The 17950-nt window shown below is 46.3% G+C and overlaps 1 protein-coding gene across 7 annotated transcripts in view; it reads left to right on the top strand.

The window, feature by feature from the left end:
• The window catches only part of LOC140425375 (zinc finger protein 40-like), a 324458-nt gene that overhangs the window by 33084 nt on the left and 273424 nt on the right, over positions 1-17950 (top strand). For 3 of the 7 annotated variants that reach the window (XM_072509577.1, XM_072509578.1, XM_072509573.1), the window contains exon 1: positions 11372-11471. The exons of 3 other annotated variants lie outside the window; for them this stretch is intronic. In XM_072509577.1, coding sequence (XP_072365678.1) covers positions 11429-11471 — 43 coding nt within the window. In that variant the 5' untranslated portion in view covers positions 11372-11428. Of the gene's footprint in view, positions 1-11369; positions 11472-17950 lie in introns of those variants that run through there. One more of the 7 variants, XM_072509580.1, reaches the window with a different exon arrangement.

Raw genomic sequence — 17950 nt, 5'->3', positions numbered from 1 at the left:
TTTCTTTGACTTTAATCGGAAGATTTATTGGCTGAGGCAGCTGGGCATGATTTCCTCGCATTGGTTTATGGAAGAAAGGATTAGATGCGTGTGAAAGGGCAGGAACAAGAAGCCAGTAGTGAGTGGTGTGGAAGCTGGAACGGGAGTCCGTATGGCCGAGGGGCGGACCCCTGGGGTGGCAGCGCAGAGTTTAGCGGACCCAGTGATGCAGGCCATCCAGGATGGTTTAGTCAGACAGAAGCGGGAATGACTGGACCCGATCAAGGAGTCAATTGATCGCCTGGAAAGCAGACTGGATGCCCAGGACCGGGCGATTCAGAAGGTGGAGAAGGCGCTGCTGGAGCAAGAGGAGCACCAAACACCGGTGAAGCTGGAGGTGGGGATGCTTCATGAGCAGCAGAAAAGGCTCTTGGACAAGGTGGAAGACCTTGAGAACCGGCCCCGCCGACAGAATCTAAGAATCGTCGGGCTTCCTGAGGGAGCTCAGGAAGCAGATGCAGGAGCATATGTGGCGGGTATGTTCGAAAAGCTGTTTGGCGAAGGGGCATTCCCCCGACCGCAAAAAGAAAAGGAGTGGTGGGCGGTTGAGAACTTTTGGACTCAGTGACAGTATGTTGGCCTATATTGGGCCCTTTTTCTTTGTTCTTTTTCTGGGTTTTTTTTTTTTTTGTTTACTTGTTTTTTCATCTCCCCCCCTCAGATTGTCAGTGTGGCTGCGGCTGGGGGCGGGGGGGGGGGTGGTTTTTCCTCTCTTACAGTTGTTAAAATTGGCTATGTTTTTTTCGTTTTGCTTTGTGGAAGTCTTTTTTTGGAGCTCTAAGGGGAGTGCGGGGGGGGGGGGATCGATTTTTCGTTTTGTTTCTGGCTCTTTTCTGTTTGTGGGGTAGATGTTGATAATTGTTGTTCTTGTGTTGTCGTTTGGGTAATTATACTCTTGGGCACTTTGGTGAGATGGAGACGTGCCTATCTGGGTTTCGGTGGGTGGTGCCTTTGATCTTTGTTTTAGCTTGCTGCTGGGTGTTTGTTGGGACGGCTGGATGAGGAAACTTGTTTGCAGGAGTGGGGGATGGGGAGTGAGGGAACAATGGGTGGGAGACTTCTTGGCGCCAGAGGCGGGGGGGGTCACCAAGCTAGCTAGAGTGAGCTAGCTCATGGAAGCACAATGGGGGTGTGTGTATAAGATTAGTTTATTAGCTGGGTTGGGATTTAAAGTAGTGTTACTGGGGGGGGGGGAAGGGGGGATGGGTTCTGTTGACGTGGGAGGGACTTCGATGGAAGGTCACTGAGGGGGTCGGGGGTGGGGGCCGCTCCGTGGCAGTCCGGAGGAGGTGCAGCGCGCGGGCTTGAGGCGGGCCCAAGAAGGGTGATGGCTGACCGGCGGGGAGGGGGGGGCACTTTTCCCCCCAACTAGGCTGGTCACTTGGAACGTCCGGGGCTCAAAGGGCTGGTGAAGAGGGCTCGTGTGTTTGCACACCTTGGTAGTTTGAAGGCGGATGTGGGAGACACTTCTTAAGGTTGTGGATCAGGTCAGGTTGAGGAAAGGCTGGGTTGGGCAGGTTTTCCACTCGGGGCTGGACTCTTAAGACAAGGGGTGCTGCAATTTTGATCAATAAGCGGGTGGTGTTTGAGGCGGGGAGGATAGTCTCGGATGTAGGAGGGATATTTATCATGGTTAGTGGTAGGCTACAGGTGATGAAGGTAGTGTTGGTCAACGTATGTGCGCCAAATTGGGACGATGGGGATTTTATAAAGCGGGTGCTGGGGAAGATTCCGGAACTGGATTCTCACAGGCTGATTATGGCTGAGGATTTGAACATGGTTATTGATCCAGGCCTGGACCGGTCATGCTTGAGAACGGGTACGGTGCCAGCAATGGCAAAGGAGCTGAAAGGGTTCATGGAGCATTTGGGAGGGGTGGATCCGTGGAGAATTAGGCAGCCGAGAGCCAGGGAATTGTCTTTCTTCTCACACGTTCACAAGGTCTATTCCCGGATAGATTTCTTTGTTGCGTGCAGGGGGTGGTGCACACGGGCTATTCGGCAATTACGATCTCGGACCATGCTCCGCACTGGGTGGACCTGCAGGTCAGTATGGATGGCAAGCAGCGCCCGCACTAGAATATGGATGTGGCGTTGTTGGCGGACGAAGCGGTCTGCGAGAGATTGAGGAAGTGCATGCTGAACTATCTGCAGGTAAATGACACTGGGGAGGTCTCAGCAGCAGTGGTCTGGGAAGCGCTGAAGGCGGTGGTGAGAGGGGAGCTGATCTTGATCCGGGCTCACAGGGACAGGACGGATAGGGCAGAAACGTACCGCCTGGTAAGAGAGATCCTACGAGTGGATAAGAGTTATGCGTAGGCTCCAGAGGTGGGGCTATTGAGGGAGTGCCAGAGGCTGCAGGCGGAATTCAGTTTGTTAACTTCAGGTAGGGCAGTGGAGCAGCTCATGAAGGTGAAGGGAGCGGTGTACGAGCACGGGGAAAAGGCCAGTAGGATGCTTGCACAGCAACTCAGAAAAAGGGAGGCAGCTAGGGAAATAGGGAAAGTGGTTGAAGGGAACTTAGTTGGGAACTCGGAGGGGGTGAGCCAGACCTTTCGGGACATTTATAGCAGGCTGTATAGTTCGGAATCCCCTGGAGGGGCCGGAGGGGATGAGGCACATTTTGGATGTGCTGACTTTCCCGAAGGTGGACGGGGAGCTGATAGAAGGGCTGGGGGCCCCGGTCGGGCTGGAGGAGATAATGGATGGCTTCAAGGCCATGCAGTCGGGAGGCCCTGGGACCGGACGGCGTCCCAGTCGAGTTGTATAAAAAGTTCTCCGGGATATTGGGGCCAGTGTTGTTGAAAGTCTTTAATGAGGCCAAGGAAAGAGGAGTTCTACCCCAGACAATGTTACAGGCCATGATTTCGCTCATTTTGAAAAGCGACAAGGACCCTCAGTTGTGTGGTTCTTATAGGCCGATATCCTTGTTAAACGTGGATGCCAAGCTCCTGGCCAAGATTCTGGCCTCTAGGATTGTGTACCGGACATCATAGGAGAAGACCAGACAGGATTTGTTAAGGGCAGGCAGCTGGGGGCCAACGTTAGAAGGCTGCTCCATGTGATTATGATGCCCCCGGGAGGTAGGGAAGTTGAAGTGGTGGTTGCGATGGATGCGGAAAAAGCATTCGACCGGGTCGAGTGGGATTACTTATGGGAGGTGCTGGAGCGGTTCGGGTTTGGGAGGGGCTTTGTTGACTGGGTTAGGCTGCTGTACCGGGCGCCGGTAGCTAGTGTACGGACAAATAGGACGACTTCGGAATATTTCAGAACTACACCGGGGGACGAGACAGGGATGTCCCCTCTCCCCACTGCTGTTTGCGCTGGCGATAGAGCCGCTGGCGATTGCTCGGAGGGCCTCAAGGGGCTGGAAGGTGCTGGTCCAGGGGAGGGGGGGGCGGGTGTAGAACACAAGAGTCGTGTTGTATGCGGTTAATTGCTGCTGTATGTCTCTGACCCAGTGGAGAGGATGGGGGGAATTATGGGAATCCTAGGGGAATTCGGCCGGTTTTCGGGTTACAAGCTCAATCTGGGGAAGAGCGAGCTGTTTGTGGTGCAGGCGAGGGGTCAGGAGAGGCGATTGGGGAAACTACCGTTCAGAGTGGTGGAGGATAGTTTTAGGTACTTGGGTATTCAGGTGACGAGGGATTGGGATAGGCTACACAAATTGAACCTGGCCCGGTTGGTGGACCAGATGAAGGAGGATTTCCAGAGATGGGAGGCACTCCCGCTGTCTCTGGCGGGTAGGGTGCAGTCGTTAAAAATGATGGCCCTCCCTCTCTTCGTTTCCCAGTGCTTCCCCATTTTCATCCCGTGTGGCTTTTTCAAGCGGATTAATAAGATTATTGTGGGCTTTGTGTGGGGAGGCCAAGCCCCCGCGGGTGAAGAGGGCACTGCTGGAACGGAACCGGGGAGATGGCGGGCTGGCGCTGCAGAATTTCAGTAATTACTACTGGGCGGCCAACATAGCCATGGTGAGGCGGTGGCTGGTGGGGTGGAGGAGCTTGCGTGGGTGCGCATGGAGGCGGCCTCGTGTAAGGGCACAAGTTTAGGGGCACTGGTGACTGCACCCCTGCCGTTCCCGCCGGCGCGTTACTACACCAGTCTGGTGGTGGCTGCGACCCTGCGAATCTGAGAGCAGTGGAGGAGACATGTGGGGGCAGAGGGGGCTTCGGTGTGGTCCCCAATCTGCGATATGCATAGGTTTGCCCCTGGTGGATGGAGGGTTCCGTATTTGGCGCAGAGCGGGATTAGAGAGGATGGGGGACTTGTTCATAGAAGGAAGCTTCCCGAGTTGGAGGAGAAGTTTGCGTTGGCTGGAGGGAATGATCTCCGGTATTTACAGGTGCGGGACTTTTTGCGGAGGCAGGTGCCAAACCTTCCCACTCCTGCCGTTAAGGGGGATTCAGGATAGGGTGGTTTCTCGAGGATGGATAGGAGAGGGGAGGGTCTTGGATATATATAAAGAGCTTATGGGGTCGGAGGAGACGCAGACCGAGGAGCTGAAGCTTAAGTGGGAGGAGGAGCTGGGGGGAGAGATAGAGGAGGGTCTGTGGGCGGACGGGCTAGGAAGGGTCAATGCCACCGCAACATGTGCCAGGCTCAGCCTGATCCAGTTTAAGGTTGTTCACCGGGCCCACATGACGGTGGCCCGGATGAGCAGATTCTTTGGGGTGGAGGACAGATGTGTGAAGTGTGCGGTGGGGGGGGGGGGAGGGTGGTGGGCAGCGAACCATGTCCACATGTTTTGGGCATGTCCAAAACTGAGGGGATTTTGGCAGGGGTTTGCCAACACCATTTCCACGGTATTAAATACGAGGGTGGTAATGAGTCCGGAGGTGGCGATTTTTGATGTATCGCAGGATCTGGGAATCCAGGAGAAAGAGGCAGATGTTCTGGCCTTTGCTTCCCTGGTAGCCCAGAGGTGCATATTGCTGGCATGGAAAGATTCAAAGCCCCCCAAATCAGAGACCTGGTTTTCAGACATGGCAGGCTTCCTCTGTCTGGAAAAAATTAAGTTCGCCATGAGAGGGTCTCTGTTAGGGTTCACCTGGAGGTGGCAACCATTCGTCGACTTCCTCGCAGAAAATTAAATGTCAGCAGAAGGGGGGGGGGGGGGGGGGTGGGGTGGGGGTTAGGTTAGTGTAGCGTAGGGGGGTGAGTTAGGTTAGTGTAGTGTAGGGGGGTAAGAAATGGCAGGAGACTATGGAGGTTATGCTGCAAGTGTATAAGGTGTTAGTGAGGCCGCACTTGGAGTATTGTGTTCAGGTTTGGTCTCCTTACCTGAGAAAGGACGTACTGGCGCTGGAGGGTGTGCAGATGAGATTCACGAGGTTAATCCCAGAGCTGTAGGGGTTGGATTACGAGGAGAGGTTGAGTAGACTGGGACTGTACTCATTGGAATTTAGAAGGATGAGGGGGGATCTTATAGAAACATATAAAATTATGAAGGGAATAGATAGGATAGATGCGGGCAGGTTGTTTCCACTGGTGGGTGAAAGCAGAACTAGGGGGCATAGCCTCAAAATAAGGGGAAGTAGATTTAGGACTGAGTTTAGGAGGAACTTCTTCACCCAAAGGGTTGTGAATCTATGGAAGTCATTGCCCAGTGAAGCAGTTGAGGCCCCTTCATTAAATGTTTTTAAGATAAAGATAGTTTTTTGAAGAATAAAGGGATTAAGGGTTATGGTGTTCGGACCGGAAAGTGGAGCTGAGTCCACAAAAGATCAGCCAAAATTTAATTGAATGGCGGAGCAGGCTCGAGGGGCCAGATGGCCTACTCCTGCTCCTAGTTATCATAGAAATTACAGTGTAGAAGGAGGCCATTCGGCCCATCGAGTCTGCACCGGCTCTTGGAAAGAGCACCCTACCCAAGGTCAACACCTCCACCCTATCTCCATAACCCAGTAACCCCACCCAACACTAAGGGCAATTTTGGACATTAAGGGCAATTTATCATGGCCAATCCACCTAACCTGCACATCTTTGGACTGTGGGAGGAAACCGGAGCACCCGGAGGAAACCCATGCAAACACTGGGAGGATGTGCAGACTCCGCACAGACAGTGACCCAAGCTGGAATCGAACCTGGGACCCTGGAGCTGTGAAGCAATTGTGCTAGCCACAATGCTACCGTGCTGCCCTGAGTTCTTATGTTCTTCTGACCTGTGGGACAGTGTGGCGGAATTTGCACTATGTATATACCTTTTTCTTTTCTTGTTATTTATATTGTGGATTTTGTTGTTGTTAAACTGCCAAAGAAAATACCTCAATAAAACATTTATTTAAAAAAAAAACAGATGCTCCCAGACCTGCTGGGTTTTACCAGCATTATTTGTTTTTGTTTCAAATCTCCAGCGTCCGCACTATTTTGCTTTTATTGTACTGGATTGGAAGGGGCCGTTTCCCTTAGCAAAGTGGTCAATAACAAGGGAACATCGATTTAAAATAATTGGCAGAAGCTTTAAAAGTGAGTTAAGAATATTTTTTGCTCAAGCGGGTGGTGAGACCTGGAACTCACTACCTGAAAGCATGGTATACACAGAAATCCAGACCACATTCAAACAAATGTGCCCTTAAAGAGCAGACTTACAAGGTCACTTACTAAGAGCTGGAAAGCGGGATCTGGTTTTTCCGCTGGCACAGACAGGATGAACCAAATGGCGGCCTCCTGTGCCATCCATTTTTTTTCTATCCAGCTGTTCAACAGAGAATGTTGAACTTTTTAACTCACTGGAAAACATCGCTATTATTCTGACCAATTTGCCCGTGCCATTTTTGTCTGCAACTTTGTCAACTCTGAGACCACTGATCCTTCCGATATTTCTCCCATAATTTTCTGTATCTAACTAGGTGTGGTATCCTGTCCTTTCAACCTGTCTTACTTTATAATTTATTTGCATACAACAAAACCTTAGCAAAGATGATACTCCATGTCCGACTAGTGATCACTTTATATTGCCCTTACATGAATACTTTCTAAAATTATAAAACCTACTGCACAGTCTCTAATTATGCATCGCCCTGAAGCCTGATCCAGTTTAAGGTTGTTCACTGACCACATGACGGTGGCCCGGATGAGCAGATGAGCCTAGTCCATAATTACTAGTTTAGATTTTGAAATGGCCATTGTACTGAAACACTGGTCTTTAACACTCTGAGGAATCACCCGTCATTGTCTTGGGCATCTCTATAATTATTTCCAAACAAGTTATCCTCATGATTTACAAGATGGAAAACGTATTGAGGTTACCCTACAGCAACACCCTGTAGTTTACTGGTAGAAACCTGCCTTGAGCTAATACATTAGGGCAGTATTCAGACAATGTATACTCTCCATACAATACAGAAGATCGTTTTGGCAACTGTAACCACAACAGATCACAAAGGTTAATTTATGCAAATGCTATACTTTGTGCAAAACAGAAAGCTATGATCAATTTGAATGTTGAGTTTCTCTTGCCTGGCTGCATACTAGTGAGTTACCATTGATGATGTTGTAATCATTTTGGTTATTTTCAACATCAGGTGGTAATTGCAAATTGAGAAATGAAACACGATATTTTGAAGGTTAGAGAAGCCTTTTGGCAGCAACTAACACCAACTGAGGTTTAACTGTCTAGTAACTATAATGAAGCAGTTTGGGCAGAAGGAAACCCGTCAATCCAGAAGCGGAGACCACGGACCGAATCTTCCAAGGAGTGGCAGTCACTGCCATTCTGCTATTATTTTTTACACTGGGCAGGAGCTCTGCCGGATATCTGAACTGAACCTCTTCAGAAATGTGGAGCAAACCTGCTCTTGGACTTCTCCTTCATTGGGCAGGATCGTCGGGGGAAGCCAAGCCAATCCCTTTTTAGCATGAGGTGCAGTTCTTTATTAAGACTTTATTTATTAACACAATTGAAGCTTTTGGATATTTAAATAGCTTTTTACTGTGTTAGTGAATGAGAGTGGTTATATTAATATTTATTATTGTCACAAGTAGGCTTACATTAACACTGTAATGAAGTTACTGTGAAAATCCCCTAGTCGCCACACTCGGCGCCTGTTCGGGTACACTGAGGGAGAATTCAGAATGTCCAAATTACCTAACAGCACGTCTTTCAGGACTTGTGGGAGGAAACCGGAGCACCCGGAGGAAACCCACGCAGACACTGGGAGAACGTGCAGACTCCACATAGACAGTGACCAAAGCCGGGAATTCGCACCTGGGACCCTGGCGCTGTGAAACAACAGTGCTAACCACTGTGCTACTGTATGGTCCATAGATTTGGGGGGGGGGGGGGGGATGTTAATGGGGAGTGGCAGGGTCGGTTGTATCATTATCCAGGAGTTGCATTTTGTTCTTTCAGTTTAATATTTCCTGGGTAGCGATCCAGGTAAATGGATAGCTTACCTATCCAAAGTCTCTGACTAATTCAGCGTTAGGAGACTCATTTCAGAGGGTTCTGGATGCAGGGGAAATTGCTCATGGGAAATTGAAACTTCTTGGATAATTCCCACCGAGTCCAAACGTTGTTACTTCCAAGGTGGTCTCCCCCACCACATCTTTGGGGTACCTCTGGGTTGCAACCATCCCAGAGACTGGAATATCTGGGCCCATCTTTATTGTAAAGAGATGCGCAATATTATGTTGTCACTGACCCATACCAGTTTGAGGATGGGTGTTTTGGGGTAAAAACACTTCAACTATCGTCCCATATGCTCTCCAGAGAATGGGTGCATACTTTGCTCACATGCTGTCACATGTACCTGTTGGTAGTCACTAGGATCTCTTGGGTGCCCAACCAAGTGAGATAACCCCTCCCACTTTCATTAAAAACTGAAAATGATAGTTACTCATCTGTGGAGAGAGAAGCAGTTAACGCTTTAGGTCAGAAAGATGTAAGAGTTTTAAGCAAGCAAGAAATTGGAAAAGAATGGAAGGGAAGTCTGTGGTAAGGTTAGGGCAGGAGAAGTGAAATTGTAAAACAGATGATGGTGCAAGGCAAAAAGGCATAGTAATGGGACAAGCAAGGAACAAAAATGGATTTAGACGAGCTGTAAATGGGAAAAACAGAATCATCATTTAACTAGTATCCAAAAAGTTGGGAGCATAGGTTATGATGCGGAATTGTTGAACTTGGTGTTAGATTCGAAAAGCTTTATCGAAAGATGAGATGCTGCTCTTTGGGCTTGCCTTGAGCTTCATTGGGAAAGAATAGTAGAATGAGGACAGAGCGGTCACTGTGGGAGTGGGTGAAGAATAAAACTGACAAATATTTTGTTTGCTTTTAATCACATGATATGTTGCTTCAGTAAACCAGCTTTAATACAGCAAATTCACTTGTTTTCTGAATTTCTGGAACAGGACAATAATGAACATCAAAGATTTTATTTAGTGTCTCCAGTTATCAAGGTAGCAAGGTCAGCATTAATTGCCCCATTCCTAATTGTCCTCAAAGGTGGTGGTGCATTGTAATCACATAGAATTCCATGACTTGGATCCAGCAGGAACAATGAAAGGTAATGGGGAATATTTCCTAATTGAGATGGTGTGTGAATTGGAGATGACAATGTTCTCATGCACCAAGCTGCAAACAAAGCTACAGATCTATTCTGTATATTATATTCTATGTAATATATATATATTTATTCCCTGCTGGGTCTCTGTGGGTTTCCTCCGGGTGCTCCGGTTTCCTCCCACAGTCTAAAGATGTGTAGGTTAGGTGGATTGGCCGTGATAAATTGCCCTTAGTGTCCAAAAAGGTTAGGAGGGGTTATTGGGTTATGGGGATAGGGTGGAAGTGAGGGCTTAAGTGGGTCGATGCAGACTCAATGGGCCAAATGGCCTCCTTCTGCACTGTATGTTCTATGTTCTATATAGTCTACATATAAATATAATGTCAATGGTTCTGAAACTCATGAAAATCGATGTATCTTCAATTTCCCAAAGGAAAAATGTCTGCTCTTTGTTAAAGTCACTGGAACGGTGGTGCAGTGGTTAGCACTGCTGCCTCAGTGCAGATGCCCTGGGGTTCGATCCTGGCCCCGGGTCACTGTCTGTGTGGAGTTTGCACATTCTCCCCGTGTCTGCGTGGGTCTCATCTCCACAACCCAACAATGTGTAGGGTAAGTGGATTTGCCACACTAAATTGCCCCTTAATTGGAAAATTTCAAAAGAATTTAAAAAAATCACTGCCACAGGTTAATCAAAATTTAATTCAGAAAGGTTAAAACAATATAAATTTAATTTCTATTTAATTTAATTAATGCTCATGGCGCATCAGCATAAATAATAATTTTTATTGTCACAAGTAGGCTTACATTAACACTGCAATGAAGTTACTGTGAAAAGCCCCTAGTCCCAACATTCCAGCGCCTGAACCATTTTCTAACTATAAATCAACAAACTGATAGTGCTGCCGTAAGTGTGACATTCATCGTGCATACTAGATGCACAACTTCGAAAATATTGGAGTTGGATGTGATCCTGAAATCATGGCTCATAGTTTGATGTCTTCTTCCCTTTTTCTCTTCCCCTCTGCGCGACTTAACAGATGCTTAGCATCTGTTAGTTCTTACAGTAAATGTTCACGCGTGAACCTGTATGATGACAGTTGACAGGTGATGTGGCCTTGGATACCATTACAACAGAATCTGATTGTTAGCCTCACTTAATCTCAACATGGCGCATTTCAAGTAAAATAATTAACTATATCATGAATAGTAAAGGAACATATGTGCGTCTTTCCATTCTAGTATAGAATTATTGAGACCAGGGGGCGCAGTGCCCCATTGAAACCTAGATGTGATTAACTAACTACAGGTACAGTGCAGACTCGTAGCTTCCTAGTCATAGGTCTGGAGTTGGGTGCTTGTGTTTTGTTTATATCATGTTAATTATTCTTCTAACAATTTTTAAAATGCATATCCCCTGGCAGTTTTGTACAGAAGCTTTTTATATCCAGAAACGGAAAGTGTATGTAGTGTTGTAAAACATAAGTTTTAAAATGTACTCTTAATTTAAATATTCCACAGAAAGGCTGATTCTGTTCTGTGTTTTGGCAGAAATCTTGATGTAGGTTGGGCTAGTTCTCTCAGGCTGCACCCTTCTAAGCAACGCAGTTGGCTAAATCCTCTAGCATAAGCGGGAAGTGGTCTCCCTGGTTTCAAAACTAGTCACAGGATTACATTTAGGTACTTTCCAGCGTGTATTGCGTAATGTTGTTTGTGGCAGCCAATGTGAGATCTGCAACTTCAGTGACAGCTGTTCTTGCTGTGAAACTGCTGGGTGTAGTAGGAAGCGTATTAGTCTGTTGAATTCTTATGTGCTTACTGGCAACTACTGGCAAACCTTAATTCAGTTCACTTTAAAAAAAAAAAATCCATTTTGCTTTCAGTTTTTGGATGAGGACTATTATGTGGTCACAATTAAACTCCGTGCGTTGTTGTAAGTATAAACATTGTTTAATGTCCTATTTACCCTATGTTATTTAGAACAGAGAAATGGATTTTGGAAAGTCTAATGGAGATTGCTTGCATGTGTTTTTTAAAATAACTTTGCTTGTTACATTGACTTCCAACGGTGGCTATGGAAACTTTCAAAAAAACAGGTTGAATTTTGCAGAGTAGTTGAAATGTGACTTTATTATATAGTGTTTAATTTTGACAGTGACTTGCTGCTACCGAGGTAGCAGTGATGCTCCTTTAGCTGTCTGGAAAATAATATTCTGTTCAGTGAAGTTAGTGGATAATCTGCCAAATAACGTTACCTTGTGCAGGTTGATAGTAAGATGGTAGAAATCCAGTGTGCTTAATACTAGAGCAAAGAACCTATTCCAATTTATTGAAATAAAATGCAGATACATGATTTTACAAGCAGATTCTGCCTGTCTGTTAGGGATGCCATCAACAAAGTGTGACAGGATAAGTATGACACCGGAAGTGCATGCTACACAAAATGATAACTCTGCCACTAGTTGATTTTGAGTGGTGTTGCTTACAGTAACTAGGAGAAACTGATTATTCATCTGTCTACTGTTGAAAATCTCTCTGTCTACCCTCAGTCTTTCGCTCTGTTATTTCCCCCTCTCCCCCCGCACCCCTCGCTCTTCCGTTTTTCTTTGCCTCTCTCCCCATAGCTATAGAACATAAACAAAAGCTGCAGCAGTAATTTATCTAACAGTTAATCCATGATATCTGGTAGCACAGTGGTTAGCATTGTTGCTTCACAGCGCCAGGGTCCCAGGTTCGATTCCCGGCTTGGGTCACTGTCTGTGCGGAGTCTGCACGTTCTCCCAGTGTTTGCGTGGGTTTCCTCCGGGTGCTCCGGTTTCCTCTCAAAGTCCCGAAAAACGTGCTGTTAGGTGAATTGGACATTCTGAATTCTCCCTCTGTGTACCCGAACAGGCGCTCGAGTGTGGCAACTGGGGGATTTTCACAATAACTTGATTGCAGTGTTAATGTAAGCCTACTTGTGACAATAATAAAGATTATTACATTATTATGGTATGGGATCATGAAAAGCCTCCATTTTGTTTGCAATGCCTGCCAGTTGTTTTTGGCCTGTCATTCTGTGCTGTTCCGGGCTCATTCTTCATTGTAGGTTAGTTGGCATTTTTAGTTACTAATTCAGTCCTTTTCCTGTCTATGTTTTTCTTCCAAAAGAGTTTGCTCATTCCTGAGGCAGCCTACCTTAACTCTGCAATAGACTGACTTCCAAATTACACCATTGACCCATTTTACAGAAGTAACTTCATTGCTCCATAGCTGTGACTTTGTTGTACTAATTGAGTAAGGGAAATTAATAATGGGAAGTGGACAACTTTCCATTTTGACCACAGGCCCAAATATTTTCTACGTTTGGTGGAAGTTACACTGAAGTTACAACAGGAAAAAGATGGAATGTTACTATCAGCATCAAGCAGTCACAGCTCAATAATAATAATAAAAGGTGGAACAGGTGAAGAACAGAATCTCCGGTAAAGGCCGACTCTGTCCACATCGAATGTCCATCTATAGCTTTCCACTTGGGCTACTTGTATCATTGCCATCCTAACTTGACGTAGGCTGGAGAATGAACTTGGGGCTTTTAAGGTCCAACTACCCGCTGATGAAACTAACTGTTCCAATGCAGAATGCTCAGATATAAGGGATTCCACTCCCTCAACATGCAGTTGGTGTGATCAATGTCTCATGCAAATCAGTGTCAAGTATCCTGGCAGCATCCATGATGACTTCGGTCTGTAGTAGTTTGTGGTGCCATTTGCATTTGGGTCACCATGACAAACCAGAGGGTGACTATTGAGTGAGAGGACTATTTGCTGACCCCATGGCTCATTGAGTCCATACACACATGAGCAGCATGGATATAATGAAAGATAACTGCCACAGAAAATGTGGAAGAGCAGACATTTAGAATGCTTAATCAATGCTGTTGCTGCCTGGGTTGCTCTAGCGGAGCCCTACAGTACTCAGCAGAAAGAGTTTCAAGATTTGTCATGGTTACATAACTTCACCATTATGGGGGCACAATTCTTACTATATAACAGCAAGGAGGGGGAAGGGAGGATGCAGCCAACACTTTCTGGCTAGGCTGTTTGTGTTGCCTTGTCTGACTGATAGCAGTGAATGTAACTTCTATTTTCATAGGCCAAAATTGCTCTCTCTGGTATTAACTATCACAACATCTTGTTAGCAGAACGTTGAATAAAATCCACTACGAAAAGACTTTCTGAATTAAATGTATGAATCAAACCATTCCAAATTACATTAAAAGTCAATTGTCCATGCTTGTGCAAATGCTTGGTATTTATTTTCTGTGTGCTCTTGGCTCGGTCGCTTAATTAGCAAACTTCTGCAAAAATTCCTGAATTCAAATCTCTGTGCAGTCTTTCTTTAGTTAATACAATTGAGGCACGTGGAATAGGAAGGTCAGTGCCAGTTTAAATTTTTTAAAAATGTACATAAATATTGGATATTGGAATACAGAGTAAAATTTGTCGATGATTCCAAACTTGGAGGAGTGGCAAACAGTGAGAATTATGGCAATTGACTGCAACAGAACAAACAGTCTAATAATAATAATCGCTTCTTGTCACACGTAGGCTTCAATGAAGTTACTGTGAAAAGCCCCTAGTCGCCACATTCCGGCGCCTGTTCGGGGAGGCCGGTTTGGGAATTGAACCCGCGATGCTGGCTTTGCTCTGCATTACAAGCCAGCTCTTTAGCACACTGTGCTAAACCAGCCCCTGTCTTGCAGAACCAGTCTTGCTGAATCAGCAAAAAAGCGGCAGATGGAATTTAATGCAGAGAATTGTGAGGTGTTGCATTCGGACAAGGGACAGGAAGCATCATTATAGACTCAAGGGTGCAATTTCAAAGAGTTTACAGGGACAGAGGTACCTGGGAGTTTGTGCCTGTATCTTTGAGGATCAAAGGACGTATTGAGAGAGCAGTTAGCAAAGCATTTTGGGGCCTTGGGCTTCACAAATAGAGGCATTAAGTCCAAAAGCAGGGAGGCTATGCTGACCCTGTATAAAGCTCTAGGTAGGCCAGCACTAGAGCATGGTGTCCAATTCTGGTCACTGCATTTTAGGAAGGATGTGAAGGTCCTTGAGGTAGTAGAAGAGATTTACCAGAATGGTTTCCGGGATGGGAGATTTTGGCTAAAAGGTTAGGTTGTCGAAGCAGGGGTTGTTCTCTTTGTAGCAAAGCAATTTATAGGAGATATGATAGAGGTGTATAAGATAACAACACGTTTGGATAAGGTCAACAAAGAAAAACTAGCTGATGGTGCAAGGACTAATATCACAGATTTAAGGTTTTAGACAAGCGATGCAGAGGTGTGTGGGGAAGTACTTTCTCATGTAGCAATTGGCCAAAACTGAGAGTTGTTGCCTATGTGAATGGTGGAAGGGATATTTGTGGGAAATAAACTTGGCTACAGGGGTGGACCACACGGTGAATGGAACTGAATAGGTTACTCTACAGAGAGCCGGCATAGAGTTGATGGGCCGAATAGTTTTCTTTATGCCATAAAGATTGTAGAATGCTTCCTTGCCCTGATGCTCCTGCACAGTGATATCCCAGTGGTTGTCATATGGATAGTGAAAAGCTGCTGATTTTCAGTGGGGAAAACTGAAAATAGCCTTGCAGAAAGATTTATGCAGCTTGGCTTCAGATTGCACTACCTCAGCATGGGCGACAGCAGTTTGGGTTGGCTGGCTGACGGGCAACAGTGGTGGTGTTAAGAATTGGGGAAAATTTAAGATTAAAAAGTAAAACGGAGTTGATTAGAGGCGGATGTCTAGAGAAATGATGAGATGCAAATTTGCCCATCAGTGGAACGTATTACATATGTGATTAGGGAAAACAATGGGACTATCGAGGTGGTAACTTCAAAGTGGAGAGATAAGGAAATAGATCGGTACCTGCCATAAGCCAATTCCACAGGGTGAATAACATCAAAGGGAAGGAAACTGTATAACTGTAGAACCCTAACTAAGGAAAGAGGGAGAGAGGCTGCTGATCTCAGAACTGCCTCAGGTTGCAGTTATAACCTCCTGAAAGAAGCGGCCATTTTCTGCCTTTGTTGAACCTGAAGCCCATTTCCCAGATTGGCCACCATAACCTGATTGTGATAATTATTTGCTGTATTTAGCTCATAAAGTTACTTAAAATTGTATGTTTGGGAAAAGGGGTGTGCTAGAGTTCCGGTAAATATAGGTAGTTGGAGACCAATGGGTGGTTTCATGTAAAATGTATTTGTGTATAGTCCCCAGTATACTTAATTGGCATTGTGTATTACAGTCCTTTGTGTCGTGTACATTTTGTCTACCCTTTAAGTCAAATATTCTTTATTGATTATCACACAACAGCTGAACTGTTCCTCACTGGGTTATACACCGTTCCTCACATTGCATCAAAATAAACACATACACCACTAGGAACTGGTGTTCCAAGTTACCCTTCTGGGTTTTGGGATACCCTCGCATTTAACACCAGCGTGGTTTGTTACAGTGGGAGGAAGGAAATTGTCATCTTGAAAGCGATACCTGCTCCAATATGTCACTGCTACTCCCATAGATTCTGCTGCAGCTACTGTAGTCGTGTGTTCCAGGGCAGATTGCTGTGATACACTGCAAGACCCTTTAAATACTGGCATCCACAACTCTGGCAGCAATCTGAACCTTTGTGGCAACAATTTAAGCTTCCGTCAGAGCAGACTGGACTGGCATGCCAACAAGTTGGGCTTGCACAACTTCAGTCTGAACTTCCACTGCAGTGCCTTGACGTTGGATAGTTTCTGCCTGTGTTGCAGTGAAAGCCGAGACATCAGCCATCAGATGCTGCATTTTGGATGGGTCCACAAATGCTCTCATAGAGTTGGCCACCTCTTTCATGTTGCAGAGGATAACCTGCAAGCTCTGTGTAAAGCCCTTTTCTTAGTGCTGGACTCAGTCATGTTCTTTGATATTAATTGCCGATGATACCAACAAATCTATAATATACCATAGAAATAACATAGAATTTGCAGTGCAGAAGGAGGCCATTCGGCCCATCGAGACTGCACCGGCTCTTGGAAAGAGCACCCGGCCCAAGGTCAACACCTCCACCCTATTCCCATAACCCAGTAACCCCACCCAACACTAAGGGCAATTTTGGACACTAAGGGCAATTTATCATGGCCAATTCACCTAACCTGCACATCTTTGGACTGTGGGAGGAAAACGGAGCACCCGGAGGAAACCCACACACTCACGGGGAGGATGTGCAGACTCCGCACAGACAGTGACCCAAGCCGGAATCGAACTTGGGACCCTGGAGCTGTGAAGCAATTGTGCTATCCACAATGCTACCGTGCTGTCCAAGCATATTATTGTACATATCTCTCAGCCAACATCTGCAGGCTGCCCCATCAATGTTTTCATGTGACTCTTCCATAGAAATTAAATGCCCCGCCTCACTTTGCAGTTGGCTGACACCTGTGTTACCCTACTGCCTGCCCTTGCCACAGCCGCGCTGCTTGACACCATGTGCAAATATCACCTTTTAAGATAACCTCTTGGGTATGCAACATGTCCGAGCTGGTGACTGCAGCTGTGTGAGTAAGTAATGGTGTTTCTTCTTTATGACAGTCTTCCTACTCTCCCACCTCTCTTTTCACCATTGCTTTGCCTGGCCGCTATTCTTGTGTATCAGAAATGTTAAAGGTACAAGGGTAGAATTGCAATGAGGGGATGGGAGAGAAAGTAAGAGGTACATGTTTAGACCATCTGCAGCTTATAAATCAGAAGAGATTGTGGGATGTGGGGGAAGTTGGACGCAAGAGGAGGTTGGAGTATAATTCAGCTTCAGAAGTCCAGTTCTGCCATTGGCTGTAGTCAGTCTTGGCCACTTCAATGTTAACAAGTACCACCTCTTCCATAATAGTAAAGGCAAGGAGCCATTCCTGTTCCCTGCTGGCCTGGTGCTGCTGCCTCTGGTTTGGTGCTAACTTGTCCTACAAGGGAAAGGAAAGTCTGTCGGTAAGTGTGCTATTCTGTTTTTGGGTGATGTGACTCATGGTTAAATAGCTGACAATGTGTGCAAGTTGTGAGTTGTAGGTGTGGGAGGCTTGTAGCAGGGCTCAGTGTGTGTGAGTGAGATGAAACTGAATATTAGCAATGACGTTAAAAACAAAATGCTCAGCAGGTCTGGCAGAATCTGTGGAGAGAGAAACAGAATTAACGTTCAGAGTCTCTGGGGCTGCACGGTGAGGCAGTGGTTAGCGCTGCTGTCTCATGGCGGCTAGGACTCCGATTCGATCCTGGTCCCGGGTCGCTGTCAGTGTGGAGTTTGCGCATTCTCCCCAAGTCTGCGTGGGTCTCGCCCCACAACCAAAAATTGTAGGTGAATTGTCCATTTCAAATTGCACCTTAATTGAGG

Source organism: Scyliorhinus torazame, chromosome 6 (assembly GCF_047496885.1).
Source record: "Scyliorhinus torazame isolate Kashiwa2021f chromosome 6, sScyTor2.1, whole genome shotgun sequence".
Taxonomy (NCBI): domain Eukaryota; kingdom Metazoa; phylum Chordata; class Chondrichthyes; order Carcharhiniformes; family Scyliorhinidae; genus Scyliorhinus; species Scyliorhinus torazame.
The sequence above is the reverse complement of the archived record's forward strand: the minus strand, read 5'-3'. Positions and strand labels throughout refer to the sequence as shown.